This window comes from Monomorium pharaonis, chromosome 3 (genome assembly GCF_013373865.1).
Source record: "Monomorium pharaonis isolate MP-MQ-018 chromosome 3, ASM1337386v2, whole genome shotgun sequence".
Lineage (NCBI taxonomy): Eukaryota > Metazoa > Arthropoda > Insecta > Hymenoptera > Formicidae > Monomorium > Monomorium pharaonis.
The window spans coordinates 7,855,640-7,872,695 of record NC_050469.1 but is presented as its reverse complement, the minus strand read 5'-3'; the positions used below and the strand labels follow the sequence as shown (position 1 = coordinate 7,872,695).

General features: G+C 31.6%; 3 protein-coding genes across 7 annotated transcripts; 2 read left to right on the top strand and 1 right to left on the bottom strand.

Moving 5' to 3' along the window:
* Window positions 1–11: 11 nt before the first annotated feature.
* On the top strand, window positions 12–4,983 carry LOC105833322 (eukaryotic translation initiation factor 2-alpha kinase 1). Of its 3 annotated transcripts, XM_012674980.3 has the most exons (10): window positions 12–1,014; window positions 1,086–1,273; window positions 1,709–1,900; window positions 1,988–2,144; window positions 2,267–2,658; window positions 2,737–3,026; window positions 3,179–3,355; window positions 3,445–3,603; window positions 3,708–3,839; window positions 3,935–4,171. In XM_012674980.3, exons 1-10 carry the CDS (start codon window positions 911–913, stop codon window positions 4,169–4,171), a joined length of 2,028 nt encoding a protein of 675 aa, XP_012530434.1. In that variant the 5' UTR covers window positions 12–910. The 3 variants fall into 3 exon arrangements, with proteins under 3 accessions (XP_012530434.1, XP_012530432.1, XP_036140373.1); XM_012674978.3 differs by having other exon boundaries at window positions 2,267–3,026; window positions 3,935–4,983; XM_036284480.1 differs by having other exon boundaries at window positions 1,078–1,273; window positions 2,267–3,026; window positions 3,935–4,983.
* LOC105833323 (divergent protein kinase domain 2A) lies at window positions 1,543–7,845 on the bottom strand. Of its 3 annotated transcripts, XR_003625501.2 has the most exons (5): window positions 7,102–7,845; window positions 6,677–6,977; window positions 6,464–6,594; window positions 2,035–2,113; window positions 1,543–1,839 (listed from the first exon to the last, which is right to left on the bottom strand). XR_003625501.2 is itself a non-coding variant. In XM_012674982.3 (4 exons), exons 1-4 carry the CDS (start codon window positions 7,705–7,707, stop codon window positions 2,093–2,095), a joined length of 1,059 nt encoding a protein of 352 aa, XP_012530436.1. In that variant the 5' UTR covers window positions 7,708–7,845; the 3' UTR covers window positions 1,904–2,092. The 3 variants fall into 3 exon arrangements, 2 of the variants coding, with proteins under 2 accessions (XP_012530436.1, XP_012530435.1); XM_012674982.3 differs by lacking the exon at window positions 1,543–1,839 and having other exon boundaries at window positions 1,904–2,113; XM_012674981.3 differs by lacking the exons at window positions 1,543–1,839; window positions 2,035–2,113 and adding an exon at window positions 4,578–6,366.
* Window positions 7,846–8,418: 573 nt separating this feature from the next.
* On the top strand, window positions 8,419–14,640 carry LOC105833321 (putative homeodomain transcription factor). Its single transcript, XM_012674977.3, has 16 exons — window positions 8,419–8,761; window positions 8,969–9,108; window positions 9,283–9,494; window positions 9,568–9,754; window positions 9,819–9,961; window positions 10,048–10,150; window positions 10,258–10,470; window positions 10,794–10,861; window positions 11,092–11,258; window positions 11,356–11,492; window positions 11,615–11,924; window positions 12,003–12,231; window positions 12,399–12,494; window positions 12,569–12,712; window positions 12,799–12,894; window positions 12,965–14,640. Exons 1-16 carry the CDS (start codon window positions 8,721–8,723, stop codon window positions 13,112–13,114), a joined length of 2,436 nt encoding a protein of 811 aa, XP_012530431.2. The 5' UTR covers window positions 8,419–8,720; the 3' UTR covers window positions 13,115–14,640.
* Window positions 14,641–17,056: the final 2,416 nt, after the last annotated feature.

The window sequence follows — 17,056 nt, the reverse complement described above, 5'->3', positions numbered from 1 at the left end:
TCCTTTAAACATTATTACCATTTACACATATTTTCTGTAAAAACACCCATTATAAAATAATAATTAATGAAGAGATAGTGCTTATAAAGCCCATACGCTGCAGCCTAAAAAGTTTATTGTACTACTTGATTTAAATAACAAAAATTTTAGAAAAGATTAAAAATCTCTAATGTGGAATGTAAGCTTGAATTTGCTACCTGTATCTTATGAATTTATCACTCTTACACAAGCAACATGACATCTCAAACTTTTGTCTTAAATCTCAACAATAAATTATGCAAATTAATTAACAAAATTCGAATTTCAGATCTGAAATGGAATTTAATATAAAGAAAAAGTTATCAATATCTTTTTTTATCGCATGCTCAATGTTAGTCAATTTCAAAGCGAAAGTATTCTGTCTGTACTAAGGTATATGTATGTAATACGCATATATGTATATATGTAATATAAAAGCATATGCTTCTGATTTTGTGATGTTATAATGTCACATTTGTTACAGTAGTATTTATTTTTATATATTATTTGCTCTTGCAAGTTACTATCACAAAAACTGTCTCATTACGACAATCTCGTTGAATGTAAAGAAAAAAATTTCATATCTCGGGAAGATTTCGGTAAATTTCATAAAGCTGCAATTACATCATCTGTTGATCGATCGTCGGTAACAACGTCGACAACGTTAATATATGCCAAAGAATATTAAACTTTAATTGTTTGCATTTCTCATTCGATTATGCGAACTCTGATTTAATATTAAGGAGAAGTTCGCAGCGAGATCGAGTTACTTAAAAAAAAACGTGCGTTTGACTGCGTTTGACTTGTCAAATTCTCTGTCGCGTGATCATTTGAGCCTGTTCCAGAATATTCGAACCTTCAAATTCATTCTTTTCTTACTCATTTCGATACAATGTTTGAAGAATCCAATGCGTTTCGATGTTCGCGATATTTAGCGATCGAACGTTTAAGCAAGCTGAATCGTTTTCTGAACGCAAAGTCCGAACTTCAGGAAAGGTAAGCAGTATGTGGAACATATACAGGCATGTTAATCGTCAATCGTCGAGTGAGTGTTTATAGTTCGGCAGGTACAACTTGTCAGGACTGTTGGAGGACTTAGAGGTTATCAATCAATTTGATTTGTCTGCATGGCGCGCCGAAATGGAACACACGAAAGAGGAACAAGACTCTACTGCAAAACACAAAACGATGGAGAATACGGAACAGACGGATCATCCTTGGAACACCCTCGAGACCATAACCACATTCGATCAAGGTACGTAAATGCATCACGTCCATAATCTGGCGCTCTTTTTCGAATACGCAACGTGACAACTCTTCCTTTCTGAAAGTTCGATCGAATGATTTTCTACGTTCGAAATCCGATATTACCGTTTAATATTATTTTGAAATCTACATGTTCTTTTTTTTATAATAAAGAAAATTTTATTCCAAAAAAATTGTAGCAAAAATTTCGAATCTTTACGTAAAACTTTTTTAAAGTGCTAATTTCACTTAAGTGCACAGCAAGAAATTTTACAAAACTTTATTTACGATAATTTTTTTATTAATTTTTCTCATATTTAATTATGTCATAAATGCATCATACATTGCATCATTTTTCATTGTTAAGAATTCAAGTTAATATTTTTATAATTTTTTAAGACTAGAATACATTGTATCTGAAATTTCAAAATCCTGAACTATTTAGGGATGGATAATAGCACAAGTTCAACCTTTCGCATAAACAGTAAAAACAATCAAAACAATGGGGAAGTCGCACAACGAACGGCAAGACAGCAAGCAATGACTCAAGCCACCGGTGTCTTAATCGAATCACTTCTACAACAATTGTGCGCTATGTTAGAAGGGGATAAAGTTCACAGAAATAAATTATACAGTGGTAATCAATTCTGTTCTTTATACAATATCATTGACGCATTTTTTTCTGTAGAAACTTTTATATTAGAAGACAAAACTTATTTTACAGATATCTGTGATAAACTATACGAGTTGCAATTACTTAATGATACTTACAATACAGTGGAATTTGATGTACTGAAAGGAAGGTATCAACGTGCTTTCTATCAATTCCTCAATGTTGCTCGTGCTCAGTCTGAAAACAAAAGTGTTCTATCTATACCAAGGTATTTTATTACAATATTTTTCTATAACATTTCATACAATGTGTCTTTCTAGATCTTGTGATGTTATAATGCATCACATTAATTATAATACTTTCTTTTATATATATTATTTGCTTTTGTAGGTTTCTAGTACCAAAATTGTCGCGTTACCAAGTCGAATTTCAGGAAATATGCTTCATTGCTCGCGGAGGTTTTGGCAAAGTTTACAAAGCACTGCATCGTCTCGACCACACCAAATATGCAATTAAAAAAATAATTATATCCGTTGATCGTATGGAAGTTATGCAACAGCAAGTGAATGAAGTAAGGACATTGGCTAAATTAAATCATACTAATATCGTTTCCTATAATGCTGCTTGGACCGAACCATTGCCACCTTCTTATGCTTCATCTTATGCTTCAAACACCTCATCCACTGAATCATTACGTACATCGAAATATCAGCGAGAAGAATCTAAATCGTCCAGTTCGATTATCGAAGATTTATTCAATGATGATCTCAATCTTAATAAAGGTATTATTACAATAAGCAATAGGTATAATGTTATTAGATATATTATTGTTATTAGAGTATCTTATGCACCCGATATAGGTATAAAAAGTAAAAAGCGCAGTAAAATATGTAAAAATACCAGAGATAGTATTATTAATCAAGATACTGTTAGTGTAAAATTTGAAGAACTTGATTCATCAGATGATATCACAGAAGAAAAAATAGTTAGGGAAAGTAACATAGAAGAATATACTGAAGAATCAGACGTAGTGTCTTTTCGAAATAGTAATGAAAATTCAGATCAAGCAATCGTAGATACAGATACTAGTAATGGTCCTTTATACGAAGAATCTACTAATCAGGCAATATGTACTTACACTTCTGATAAAGTAAGTAAATATATATATATATATAATATATATAAAAAATATATATAAATTGATAATAAATTTATATTGTTTTAAAACAAAATTGTGAATATTGAAAATATATTGTTGAACATAAATTTTTAATATTTATTATGTGTTTTGGGTCAATGCAGAATCAATCGTATTATATCTTATACATTCAAATGGCTCTATGCGAACAAACACTCGAACAATGGCTACGCGGTAAAATAAGTATAACGCCTGAACCAATGGTTAGAACGATATTTCAACAGATTCTTAATGGAGTCGACTATATACATTCTCAAAAAATCGTTCATCATGATATAAAGGTAAAACTGCACATATTTTGATCAAAGTGCAATTTCTTCTAAAATACAAATGCTTACTGGAATACAAATAATATTCTTATATTTCACAGCCAAGCAATATATTTATATCAACTTCTGGTCAACTTCGAATTCAATTGGGTGATTTCGGTTTGGCTTGTCCATTACAAAAAAGAGACAATCATCATTCGGTAGGTGGTACTCATGTATATGCAGCACCAGAACAACTACAAGGAAAGTGCGATCCAAAGGTAATTAAGATTGAAAAAAAATTTTAACGAACAGTATATTGCATATTTTAATATTCTTAATGTTAATGTTACATTCTTTATTTGGATATTCTTTTTATTTACAGAGTGATATCTATAGTATAGGAGTTGTCCTCATTGAGCTTTTAATTTCAATGAAAACTCGAATGGAACTAGTTTCAATAATTAGTTCCTTAAAATCAGGCAAAGTACCGGAAACTCTCAAACAACATAAGTGGGTGGGTTTCACGTCAAATATATAGAATTATTTATTTATATGTATTTATTTCTTTCCTTTTTTTCTTATTATTAAACTTGGATTGCATTTATTCAGGCACAAATGGTCAAGCAATTAGTGCAAGAAGATCCCATTAATCGACCATCGACAAGTCAGCTTTTGCAGGATTTAAACCAAGATAAGGATGTAATAATAAATAAATTGGAAAATACTATTGTACATTTAAAAGATGACAATCGCACTCAAGCTGACCAAATTCAAATGCTACAACAAGAGGTTGCGTTATTAAAGGAAAAAATTCAACAATTGTCGCTTGGCAATATAACAAAGTAGACTGTCATTTCATGAGTCTAAGCTCATGAAAAATCTTGACATAACATGTTAATAAAACTGCCGAGTAATTTTTTAAATTAGTTTCTGAAAAACTATAATAAGTAATTTTATGCACACAGGAAAGTAAAAAACATTTGGTTTTTAAACATTTGGAAATTTATATTTTAATTCAACTTTTTTTTAACAGACATGAACAATGTAACTAGATGTAAAAGAAGTTTTACAGCTAGTCTTTTCATTCCGTTTTTAAAATTAATCTCACTGATTTCAAACAAATTTGTCAAACTTGTTAAATCTGCTTGCATGTGTGCATTATTACACTTATTTCTCTCGTAAGATGATCTTTTGATATGGATCTGTGATATCTTAAGATTATACTCTTGAATATAGGAATGAAATATGAATATCAGCCTACTCATATTTATTGGTCATCATAATTGATCAATAACCTTAAACATACAATTGTATTATAGTTTGTAATGTGTATAATATGCAGTTTGACTGACTAAAATAAGACTACTGAAGAAATCAAAAAATATATATAATTAAATAGTGCCAATTATATAAATATCATAATCGAATATGGCGCATGTAAAACCATTTTACAAATATTTTTTACTATGTAGACAATACGTAATTATGTATATGTAAGCATGCATATTTTTACTGTATGATACGGATATATATTTCTGCCTTCTTTTACTTAACATTACTTCGATACACGGAAAAATTTTACCAAAGATCTTAGGAATTTGAATTGTAATAGATATGTTATCAAGAACATGACAATATATCACACGATTTTACATACTAATATCTTCTCTCTAGTCTTTAAATTTCAATTCAATGAATTGCGTCCAAATTCGTAAAATGTCAAACTTCCAATTTGAAAGGTCCCAAAGGCAATACCGATATTAAAGAAACTGACACAAAGAATTATTACTGATTGATAGCAGCGTTGAGGGAACGCATTGTCATTGTTGCTTATCAATGATATCAGTACAATTGCGCATAAGGTATTAATATAATCAGACATGTTTTATCCTCATATTATGTATATGCTTAGATCCACTTTCCATTGCAATTTCTGTTGAAATTAAGAGCTTAACAAAAACAATCCCTGTACTGTAGATATCATTCCATAAAGTGTTAAAATAGAGATATATTGAAATGTAAAATACTTTACATTTATCAGCAATTCAGTGATGTGGGAATTCGCGAATTTTGATCATGATAAGTAAGCGAGAAAGCAGATTAAATTAGACCTGTACGCATAAGTGGCTGCTATGTTCCCCTAAATCGTCTGATATGATTTAATTTAGCCGAGGAATCAAAGATATAATACTACAATGATACAAAGATGGTTAATTTCATCAGTCACTTTGAAAAATTTGTTTGGCGAGCCGCTTCCAAAAAATGTCCTTTTTACATAAAATAGATGAGTTTCAAATATGTTGGTATTAGTTTTTTATGCTACAAAACATTACATTGTGCGTGCCATTTAGCCTTATAACCTTTAATTATAAATATAATAGAACATAAACATACGTTTTATTTTAAAAAATACCAAATTTTTTTATATAAATAATGAATATTAAAAAAGATTAGCAAGACTTTTACTCAAGGTAGAGCATATCATGAGCAAAAATATCATAGCTGCTTTGATATCTAAAATCTTTCTCGTTTCTCTCATTACTCGTTTCTAAGTCGTGTTACAGTACTAATATTTGTATTGTTTATAAGTTGTTTTCTATTTTTAGTATATTGTAGACTCATCCATTTAGTAAAACAGATTAAAAAATTATCAATTTTATACTTATAAAAAATAGATATGATATAAAAAGAATCTTTAATCATTTCACCAAAAATCCATTTTGCATATGTTTTTTAAAAGAAATCTATTTTCAAAATTTGAACTAAATCAGAACATAAGCGTTTTCGGAAGTTTCGTCGAATTTTTAAGAAACTATTGTAACTTATTTTATGTTGTATTCGTGTTAAAGTAATTCTTTTAAAATTGTATCCAATAATGCTTTGAGTCGCTGGCCAAAAAATATTCTGGAATTAGTAGAATCAGGAACAGCACATTGTTGCAAAAAATGCTCAATATCGGGATATTGCTGTTCAATATTAACAGGTGTATCGTGAAGAAATCCACCAGGAAATGGATTTCCATTTCCTGAATTTAATAGAAGCTGCAATCACATACTTTTACAAATTTGTTTAACAGGTGGTACAAAAAATATTTGATGTGTTTGACTCTATAATTATGTATAAGTAAAAAGCAACTACCTGACAAATTGCATAATAATTGTGGTCACTTAAATGATGATTACAAATATCCTCGGCAGAAAATGCAAAACAATTAGGACAATCGAGGTGCATCATGTTGTTATGTATTTTCTGCCATTCTTTTAATTTATCTACAAATTAATATTAAACAAATGTAATATCATTTATTTATCTATTTCATTAATAATTATGTTATAAGGAATTTTTTATTACCTTCTTGAGAAATATCTTTGTCAACAATAATAATATTTTCTAAATCAATAAACTTCGCTACATTTTCATGGTCAACAGCAATATTGTCGGCCGATATATCCGTTAAATAAAAACTGAATTTTTCGTTTTTAAAAGTAAACATGTAAGCAGCATTTAAAAGGCTTGAAGCGATTTTTACTCTTTCAATCCAAGATTTGTCATAACAATCAGAAAGTGGTGACCCAATATATTCTTCAATAATAACCCGGCCACAAGCTCCAAAATATTTTGGTACAGGCCATCCATCTTCAGCAGATAATATCTTAAAGAAATCAGATAGAAACTCTAATATAATGTAAGATATATAATTTAATTTTTTCATTCAAGAATAATAGGACTCCTTAATAGAATGAACTATATAGTTTCTATTGGTTCTTATAACTCACCTGAAGAATTAATGGCTCTGGATTTATAGAAACTAATGTCCAGAGATTAATTAGGTATTGCGTAGGATCTATATGTTTATTGTTAAGATGGATATTGTAAAATAGATCATCTAAATGTTCTATTGTCGGACAAAGTCTCAAGCGACTAGTATCATCCTTAGAAAAATCAGAGGTAATTGTCCTTCTGATTAGACCATAAAAATCTGTTGCATATTCATCTAATGGAACATTCAAGCAAGGATATGCCAAATGGAGTTTGTTGCACAATGTAACGTCCAGTGCTTTCAATTCAGAAGAGTATGCCAACTTCTTTAGCACCACTTTGCTCTGATTATACGTTCCATAGAATACGTTTTTAACGCCAAACAAATGGGAGATTACTGCATTAACATCATTCCATAGAAGATCTATTCTATGAACGTTATGACACGCGGAAGCCCCGTAACACACCGGACACTTGTGCAGCTCCGTCAGCTGCGTTACTGAAGGATACAAAGTTTGCAAAATAACATTTATTCTCAAAGCAAGAACGCAGGTACCGATTAACAGTAATATTCTCCATTTTTTAAATCCGAGGATTATGTTACGTATATGATACAGAATCATGAAAATCAATAATTAAATTCTTTTTTTATCTTTTCGCATAAAGGCATATCATATTTTGCAAACTTTTTCGTTATGTGTTTGTTGACTGCATAACTGCACATTCCAAAATTATATAGAACATGCGTTTACAGGTTATGTTTATTCCAGGCCATTCCCGGCGCTTTAAACGCGTAACCTCGATGGGTTTCGGAACGCGTTGACATATTTACAAATAATGGTTCGCAATTTATAGATCTCGCAGTGTAGAGTGCAGAACACGTGCTTCGTATTCTTCATAGCTTCACAACGTTCTCTAAAGCCGAAAAAAAATCTCATTCAATTTCTGCTGTCAGCTCCATTTTTAAGAGATAATAATAGTTTGTAACTTTTCTTGTTATCTATTTCTAAAAAAAAAAAAAAAAGAACGCCGGAAATTCATTTAATTTAAACTACTAAACAAACAATCCTTGTCCATGTTAACAATAGTACGAATCAAATCAGTACTGATTTGAAATCGATTACCGATTAAATTAATCGGAGCTCTTCGACCTTTTTTCCAACGTGATTACACGAATGATTAAATTGTCTTGTCGGTGTCGCCACCTAAAATCGCTCTACATTGTTTACTCAAAAAAGGTGATCGCTAAATCGCCACCTTTCTCCTTCACCGCGGATCTAAACCAAGCATTTGTAATATGCCTCGATATATGTGCTCCGTCCACTTACGTGTGCTTTGTTGTGCGTCAAATCGTTCCATCTTGTAATCAAATTCAATCCGATATATCGCTGATAATGCGGAAATTATTAAGATAATCTACGTCACGAACGAATGTGAAATGAGAACGGAAATACATTTCATGATATACGCACAGTATTGGGCGTGCAGATATGACATGATATGATAATATTATTCTGACCGTTTCCTAATTTTCTGTGTGCAAAATATTTGTGGAAAACTGCATTCCGTTCTTTTGCGTGCCATTGTTATTTTCATTGCGAATAAAAGAACACTGTCATAAATTGTCGCGATTGTAATGCGTTTAATCCATATGGGTCTCAACGAATTAGTGCACTGGTGAGAAATCATTGAGTTTTATTTATTATTATCTAACCAAATTTGACATTCGTGTTAAGCGACATTTGTGTTAACTCCTCAAACTCGAACATTACTGAGCTCTTTTTGGACATTAACATTAATTAGAAAGTAACGCTATAGCAGTGATAATAATACAGGAATAACACAAATAATAATAGGAATAACACAAGAAGTAAATTCTTTCAGGTATCAAAAAAAGATTGGTATGTATGATAAGCAACAATGGGAGAGAACTATAGAACAACACATTCTTGATGGCCTTACGCATGTTCCAATGAAAACAACAAAACCTAAGACAGAACTGATTGATGTGGATCTTGTTCGTGGTATGCTACAAAGATATTAACAGATATTACACACAGATGTACACATGTATATAAAAACATTAATAATAGTTATATTTTCCTACATATAAAAGTATTATTAGTGTTTCTCTTGATGTACATGTATTTATTTGTAATATATCAATAATATCAATGTATATATGTATATGTGTGTAGGATCTTCATTTCCAAAAGCCAAGCCACAGCATGGTTTGCTCACAGTAGCTTGCCTAGCGTTTCAGCGACTCTTGTTCCTTCCATTATACAAAAAATGGTGGATACAGCAAACGAGTTATCGCATCTTTCTGCTTTTCTTATTACTGTACAGCTTGCAAGCAATCAACATCTTTCTGTATTATGTTTATGGAAACAGAGAAAACGAGATGGAAGTATGAGAAGTTTTGTTATCTTCTGAAACATTTTGCATTACTACCCATCTTGATTGTCATTATCTGTTCACAGATTATATCAATGTCAGAAGTATTAGTACCTATTGTTATGATGTTTGTTCTGTGCATTGTTCATTCCCATATCGTATCAACACATTCAGGTCCTATTATGACGTATAATCAATCCAGGCAACGAATAACAAGACGCTCACGTCATGTTAGATGCAGAAATGGAAAGTCAAGGCCTAGACAAAATTTACGTGAGTAAAAACTAATTTATAGAATTTAAATGTACATTTATATTTATGAGAATCTTTACTGAAGGTGTACATAAGGATTCAAAATCTTCTCAAGATATGGTACTCGCCTCTGATAAAGCAAGTACGGGGAGTGAAGAAATATTCACTGCTGTAAGATTTGCTAAAAAAGTGGTGATCCAGAATTCCTCGACTTCCAATCAATCTCAGGTAAATATTCAGATCTCAAATTTATATTATAATATTTTTTTATCAAACTATTGTACGTGCCTAAAATTTCTGTAATACATACATAGGAATCTGCAAGTGCTCAAGTAGTGTATGACAAAGAATCAATAAGTACAACTGGAGAAAATTCTGACCCTACAAATGAAAGTTCAACTAATCGTGAACAGGAAAGTAAGAAAAGTTTATTTTATTGTCTATTTATTTATTGCAAGAATGCAAATTTTGGAGGATATTTTCAATTTCTGTATATTTTCAATATTTATTTCTCTTTATAACAGATAATGATGCGCCAGAAGAACATGTAGCAAATATACATCAAGATGATGATGGCTTTGAGAGCCTGAATGGTAATGTTTCCAGTGACAATGATAAAGTAATAGGTCGTGGATTGGGGCAAAGAAATAAATCACAACTGGGTGTAATGCAGCAGAATAAAGTTCGCATGTCATGGTCGGAAGATAGCAACGGCCAGATTTCATCAAAGAATTCAGGTTTGATTCACAAGAGTACACGCGTGTAAAATAATTTTGTAAACAATTAACAAATTAGCAAAGATTATAAATCTTTATTATTGGATTTGCTGGTAGACATATAGCTCTTAAATGCATAATTTTTTAAATTTAAACAAGTAACTTTTTAAATATATATTTAACGTAATTCTTTCAATTTTATGATTCATATAAAGAGAGTAATCTTTTTCTTATTTGTTTTTATGTTTGTGGTTGCATTTCGAACCACTAACACGCTTTAATCTTTGTTGGAAAGGTATAAAATGGAGTAATAGCTAAATCATCGTTTTCCACTTTCCACGCAGCACCTGACCCGTTAAAAAATGATGACAATTTTATGGATAGCAAAACCAATATTCACGGCAATATTAAGGTATTATCAATTATAAGTTTTTCGCTTATTTTTTCTTTTCCAGATTTATAATTTAAAAATCTTTTGATTTATTTTATCTTCTATGATTGCGCTTATCTTTTTCGTAGATTAATTCTTTTTAAATATTCTTAAATATCTTTTTATTCTATCAAAAACACAAGATATTTAGAAAGTCCATATCTAATGCAATCTTTTATTAATCTGTTGATTTCTGATCTTGTTAATTCAAGGATAAAGACGCATCAAAAATATTGGGATCGAGAGATGCACGGCAACAGTGCGAGAGTGAGGAAGAAGGCGAGTGTGAGGAAGCTACAACGCATCATCTCACGGAGGCAACGACTTCCGCCACAGAATGGATGGGAGTAACAACCAACAGTGACGAGTGTAGTTACAGGTAAAGCGTACATATAATATTACTTTTGTAAATCATGATTTTTTAATGTTATTTAATTTAAATAACATTTAAAAAATTTAAAATAAAATTGTTATAGCTCGGAACTAGGAGAATCTGACATAACCAGCGAGACTAATCTTAATTATGGGGAATTTGTGGAGCATCCATCTTCATGGGAATTTGAATTGCCGCCTTCAATATTATTTAATTCCACTTGCACATCATCTGATCGCGGTCAGTATAATAAATTATGTATATAAATAAAGAAATAAATTATTTTATTAATCAAGCTACTATACTTCTAACAATATAAATTAATATAAACAGATTTATATTTGCATTATTATTGTTTATAGTTTCGTGCACGATTTGGACGCGGCGTGATATCAAAAAGGCTGAATTATCAGTGCTCGATATTAGTTCAGCAATTATCGCCAGAGTCGAATCCATGCCAGAGGGCATGAATTATTTTTACAGTGGTTTGATACTTAGCATCGCATTATGTCTAATACCGTCGATAAAACGCTTGAGTGATCACACAGGACAAGACAACATCGGTAACGCGTCTCTTAGTCTATTACCAAACGATATGATTCAGGCGAACTTGGAAACATATACCGATATCTTGTGTAGAATAATTGGTATAGCATTTGGAAATACTTTTTGGTAATATATCACTTTTCATGTTTCTGTATTGAAATATTTACAGATTGATAGATTTTTTAACGATTATTCTTTTATCAGGGAACGAACAGTGGTATTAATTTCAACGTTTGAACGATTTACGCTGTCCTGTTGTTTATTCTTCATGCTGGCAGTAGCGGAACGAACATACAAGCAGAGGCTTTTATATGCGAAATTATTCTCTCATTTAACATCATCTAGACGCGCGCGAAAGTCCGATTTGCCACACTTCCGTTTGAACAAAGTGCGCAACATAAAAACATGGTTAAGCGTTAGATCTTATTTAAAAGTAAGAATTTTCTTAGGGCATCACGTTCAATACTCATTAATTAAACAATTACACACACACACACACACATACATACATACATACATACATACATATATATATATATATATATATACATACATATATATTGCATATCTTATGTCTGATTATACAATTTTGTATTACAGCGAAGAGGCCCACAACGATCTGTAGATATAATTGTTTCAGCAGTATTTATTGTTACATTATTATTGCTGTCATTCGTAAGTTTGGAGTTAATTAAAGTAAGTGAATTTTGTTTTTTAAACAAATATTTTTCAAACAAACAATTTTTTAAATAATGCAAACATTATTTAAGGATCTTGAAAGTTTACATTCGCGAGACAATGTCGAAGCATTATTTTGGAGTTTCTCACTTGGGATATTTATATTACGATTTATGACGTTAGGAACAAAGATCAACAAAAAGTATAGAAATCTCTCAGTTTTAATAACTGAGCAGGTAAACTTTGTTATAATGTATTTAAAGTTACGGTCTAGAATAAGCTCTCTTTTAAAGTTTTTTATATTTCTCAATACAATTTTTAGATTAACTTATATTTGCAAATTGAGCAAAAGCCACATAAGAAGGAAGAGCTTATGGTTGCAAATAGCGTGTTAAAATTGGCGGCCGACTTAATAAAGGTATATGTTTTTACAAGTTTAATAAAGAATCAATATAAACAAATATATTATTTCAAAAAATATTTTGCAGGAACTGGAAAGTCCGTTTAAAATCTCTGGACTCTCAGCCAATCCATATCTATACACTATTACTAAAGTGGTGCTACTGTCAGCACTCTCAGGAGTGCTTTCAGAACTGCTTGGTTTCAAACTGAAGCTACATAAAATAAAAATCAAATAAAGCAATATGAGACGTATAGAAGAAATCAAGCAATTCTCAATCTCGTATTGCCTTTTGGATTTAAACTGAATCTGTTCTTAGCGAAAATTGGCTTAATTACATTTAGTAAATGTTATTTAGTTAACGTTAATGTGCACTCTTTAGCTTAATAACTTCGAGACTGTAAGTAACAAAATCTTATTTAGCTAGTCAAATTAATAACAATTTAACATAATACTCAATATATTCGAAATCTAAAAAATGTAACAGCAGAATTTATCATTTTTATTTGAGAAAAAAGTTTATTTGAAATTTGTCGAAGAATCTGAAGAAACATTTATATAGTTCTTTGTTACACCATTATTTCACTCATTTTGAAAAAGCATGCATGAAATTACATGTTAGAATAATGAATGTATTTCATTAAACTGATTTCATGGCCGTTTAATTTATCAATACTAAATTATAATATGAAAGTGAATATATAATTATCTGAATGTATTTATAAAATTTATTAGCATAAACGTACGTGTAGATTTTCTGTTATGCTAATAAATTATATAGTTCGGATAATTATTAACTCACCTCCATGTAGATTAAATTATAAATTAAATAACTTAACGCACACATTTGACAAAGCAATACATTTATTGTATGCTCTATAATATTGATTAACCTACGACTTTTTTGAGTTATTGCATATTATTATTTTATCATTGCTAATCTATTATGTTTAATAATAAAAAAGTTGTATAAAAATAATTTTTATACTTAATGACATGTATCGAGTGTTTGGAATCTTTTCAATGTACAGTGTAAATATTGAAAATTTAAAGGCCTCATACAGGGCAATAAAAGGGCTCGACAAACTGTGCAAGAAGGATTTCCTTCAAAAAAGTGATTTATCTTAAATTACAATTCTGATGTTTTCTGAATGTTATAATTAAATTTTATAATTGTTACGAATGAGAATCTATTTTGTATATTACCTAGTATCTGTTTTGTGACTACTAGTTTAGATGGTAGTGTCTACTCAGATTGATATGTTCATCAAGCTTTATCGATAACGAGTTCATCGCATATACCAAAAGGCTATGAGGATCAGTTAACAATTATCCATCCAAAATGTCTTTATAAAATTTACAAGTTTTATTAAAATATTGAACCACTAATAGAGATTTGCATTAATATTAATTTTCAATAATTCCTCTTGCTTATAGAATGCTTAATTCAGCATTCTATAAAGTTGTATGTTTTCAGGAAAAAAAAATGTTTTGATTTTTCAGTTGCATCACACTTTTCAGATTTTAATCTGAATAATTGCTATTTTTCCTAATGAAAAATACAGACATATTTTCTTTTTTTATTGCAGCCTTTGCATAAATTTTATAAATACATTTCTGATAATTGTTAACTCTAATATAATTTGACAATTTGCATATATACTTTTGCTGACATAAAATTTGAAATGTGTGCATAATTATATAATTCGAGAACACACTCGAAAGCGCATGTAAATAATGTATAAGATAGAATATGTATTATGAGAAAAATAGTACCTGTGCGATAATAAAATTAAATGTAAATTATTTTTCAAACACATTTAAATTTGTCGCAAATATAGAAGAAATAAAAACAAGTACATGTATGAAATGTACATATACATAAAAAAACTTTGTTAAAGATTCTTTATGCCTAAACATGCCTATAAGAAATAAATATTTTAATTTGTTTATTATGATTTTAAATTTATAATTCGCCTTTGATCAATAGTATTTTTTTAAATTTAATTAACAAAACTTTTAAGAACAATCTCGATATCTTTGTGTATACAATTTATTATATTAGTTAATTAATTCGAGACAACCCGAGACAGAACATACTTTTCTAAAATATACATTGTATTGATAATTTTTGTGTTATTCCAAAATCTATATAAGATATTATAAATTTTTTATAGGAAATCTGAGAAAAGAGGCTAGCAAAAAGAGAAATTTTTGTTTATGTTATCACAAGTCATAAATTATTCAATCTATCATAAGAAACTCTATTATGTATTGTGTGTATTGTCAGAGAGGAACCTGAGAGCAGTCATCATGTCGTTTTAAGGTGTTTTTAGAGACCCTTTACTCTAGATGTAGGGTCTCTAGGTGTTTTCATCCATCAACGCCTCTATGTGCACAAAATGTGCACATTAAACTACGTAGTCAAATATCTATGAATCCTGTAAGTAATGTGCATGACTTTTTGAGTCCCTTCTATGCTATGTCCACGTTTATTTGGTTCTGTTTCATGCTATACCCTATACTATAAATTTTACAATTATATGAATTCATATTTTAAATCTGTTTTATGCAAATGTGCATAATCGTGTTCTATAAATGTGCAATACCACATATACATGATATAAATTCAAATAATTGATTTGATAAAAATTCACTCACCGATTGCTGTGTCGCTGCTCCTGCTGCTGATGCTGATGCTGCTACTGCTACATTCCTTTTCCGGTTTTGATTCTGAAAATTCGATAAATATTATTCCTAAACTCAAACACAAAAGCAGGTAAAGAAATGTATCACTTGAAAAAATAGTATATTTAATACCGAATCGCTCCATGGATGCCACTTTCTGCTGACATCATCCTGCTATTCTCGAACTGCACATTAATAACGATCGCCCGATACTTTATTCGACACTCCCGATATCACGGATAATATATCACACACGAGTAAAACGTAAACCGCGCGCGAGAATTTCACTTGGCGCGACCGTTACATTTGAAAAAATACGTGAAAAGGACGGCTCGTCTGATTGGCGGCGAAAATCAGCATGGCACGAAAGTGGCGTGACGTCACGTAACTTCGTGGAAACGCAGACTGAGGAAATCGTTTGAATGAAAATTACGCGTCGAGATGCAACAAACGGAGACAAATTCGTTTCGAGAATTAATTCGAGAATATTTCACTACGACTAGTAGCGCTTCACTTTGGCACTCGCGATTCTACCGAACGTATCCCCTTCGAACAAACACTTTGCTCGAACGAGCACGCGAACAGTTCACTCGAAACCGAAGGCACGATGCCGCGCTTTACACAACGCTTGAATACGACCTCTTACGTATCTCACATGGCTCGCGGGTCGTCTGTTAGCGCGACGGCACTCTCAACAGTCTCGACACAACACCGTACCTGCGCACAATGAATTCTGAAGACGCGAGACACGCACGAAGTCGACAGAAAGTCCGATGCGTCCGACCGGCGCTGGAGCGCGGAGCAACATGGCGGCGGCAGCGGCGTACATACGTGACTCGGCGCTACTCGGCGCAGGCGCGGCGAGTCAACCGCCTATCAACGCCGAGTGGCGCCGACTAGCGCCGAGTACCGCCGAGTCTGCCTGCAGTCACGTACGCCACTCCAGCGCCGGTCAGACGCTCTGTCGACTCCGTGCGTATTCAGAATTGAATTGTGCGGTGTTGTGCAGGTATGGTGTGTGTTGTGTTAGACGAGCCGTCCTTTTCACGTATTTTTCAAATGTAACGGTCGCGCCAAGTGAAATTCTCGCGCGCGATTTACGTTTTACTCGTGTGTGATATATTATCCGTAACATCGGGAGTGCCGAATAAAGTATCGGGCGATCGTTATTAATGTGCGGTTCGAGAATAGCAGGATGATGTCAGCAGAAAGCGGCATTCATGGAGCGATTCGGTATTCCGGAAAAGGAATGTAGCAGTAACAGCAGCACCAGCAGCAGGAGCAGCGACAGCAATCGGTGAGTGAATTTTTATCAAGTCAATTAATTGAATTTATATCATGTATATGTGGTATTGCATTTATAGAAGACGATTATGCACATTTGCATAAAACAGATTTAAAATATGAATGCACATAATTGTAAAATTTACGAATATAGCATAAAACAGAACCAAATAAACGTGGACATAGCATAGAAGAGACCCAAAAAGTC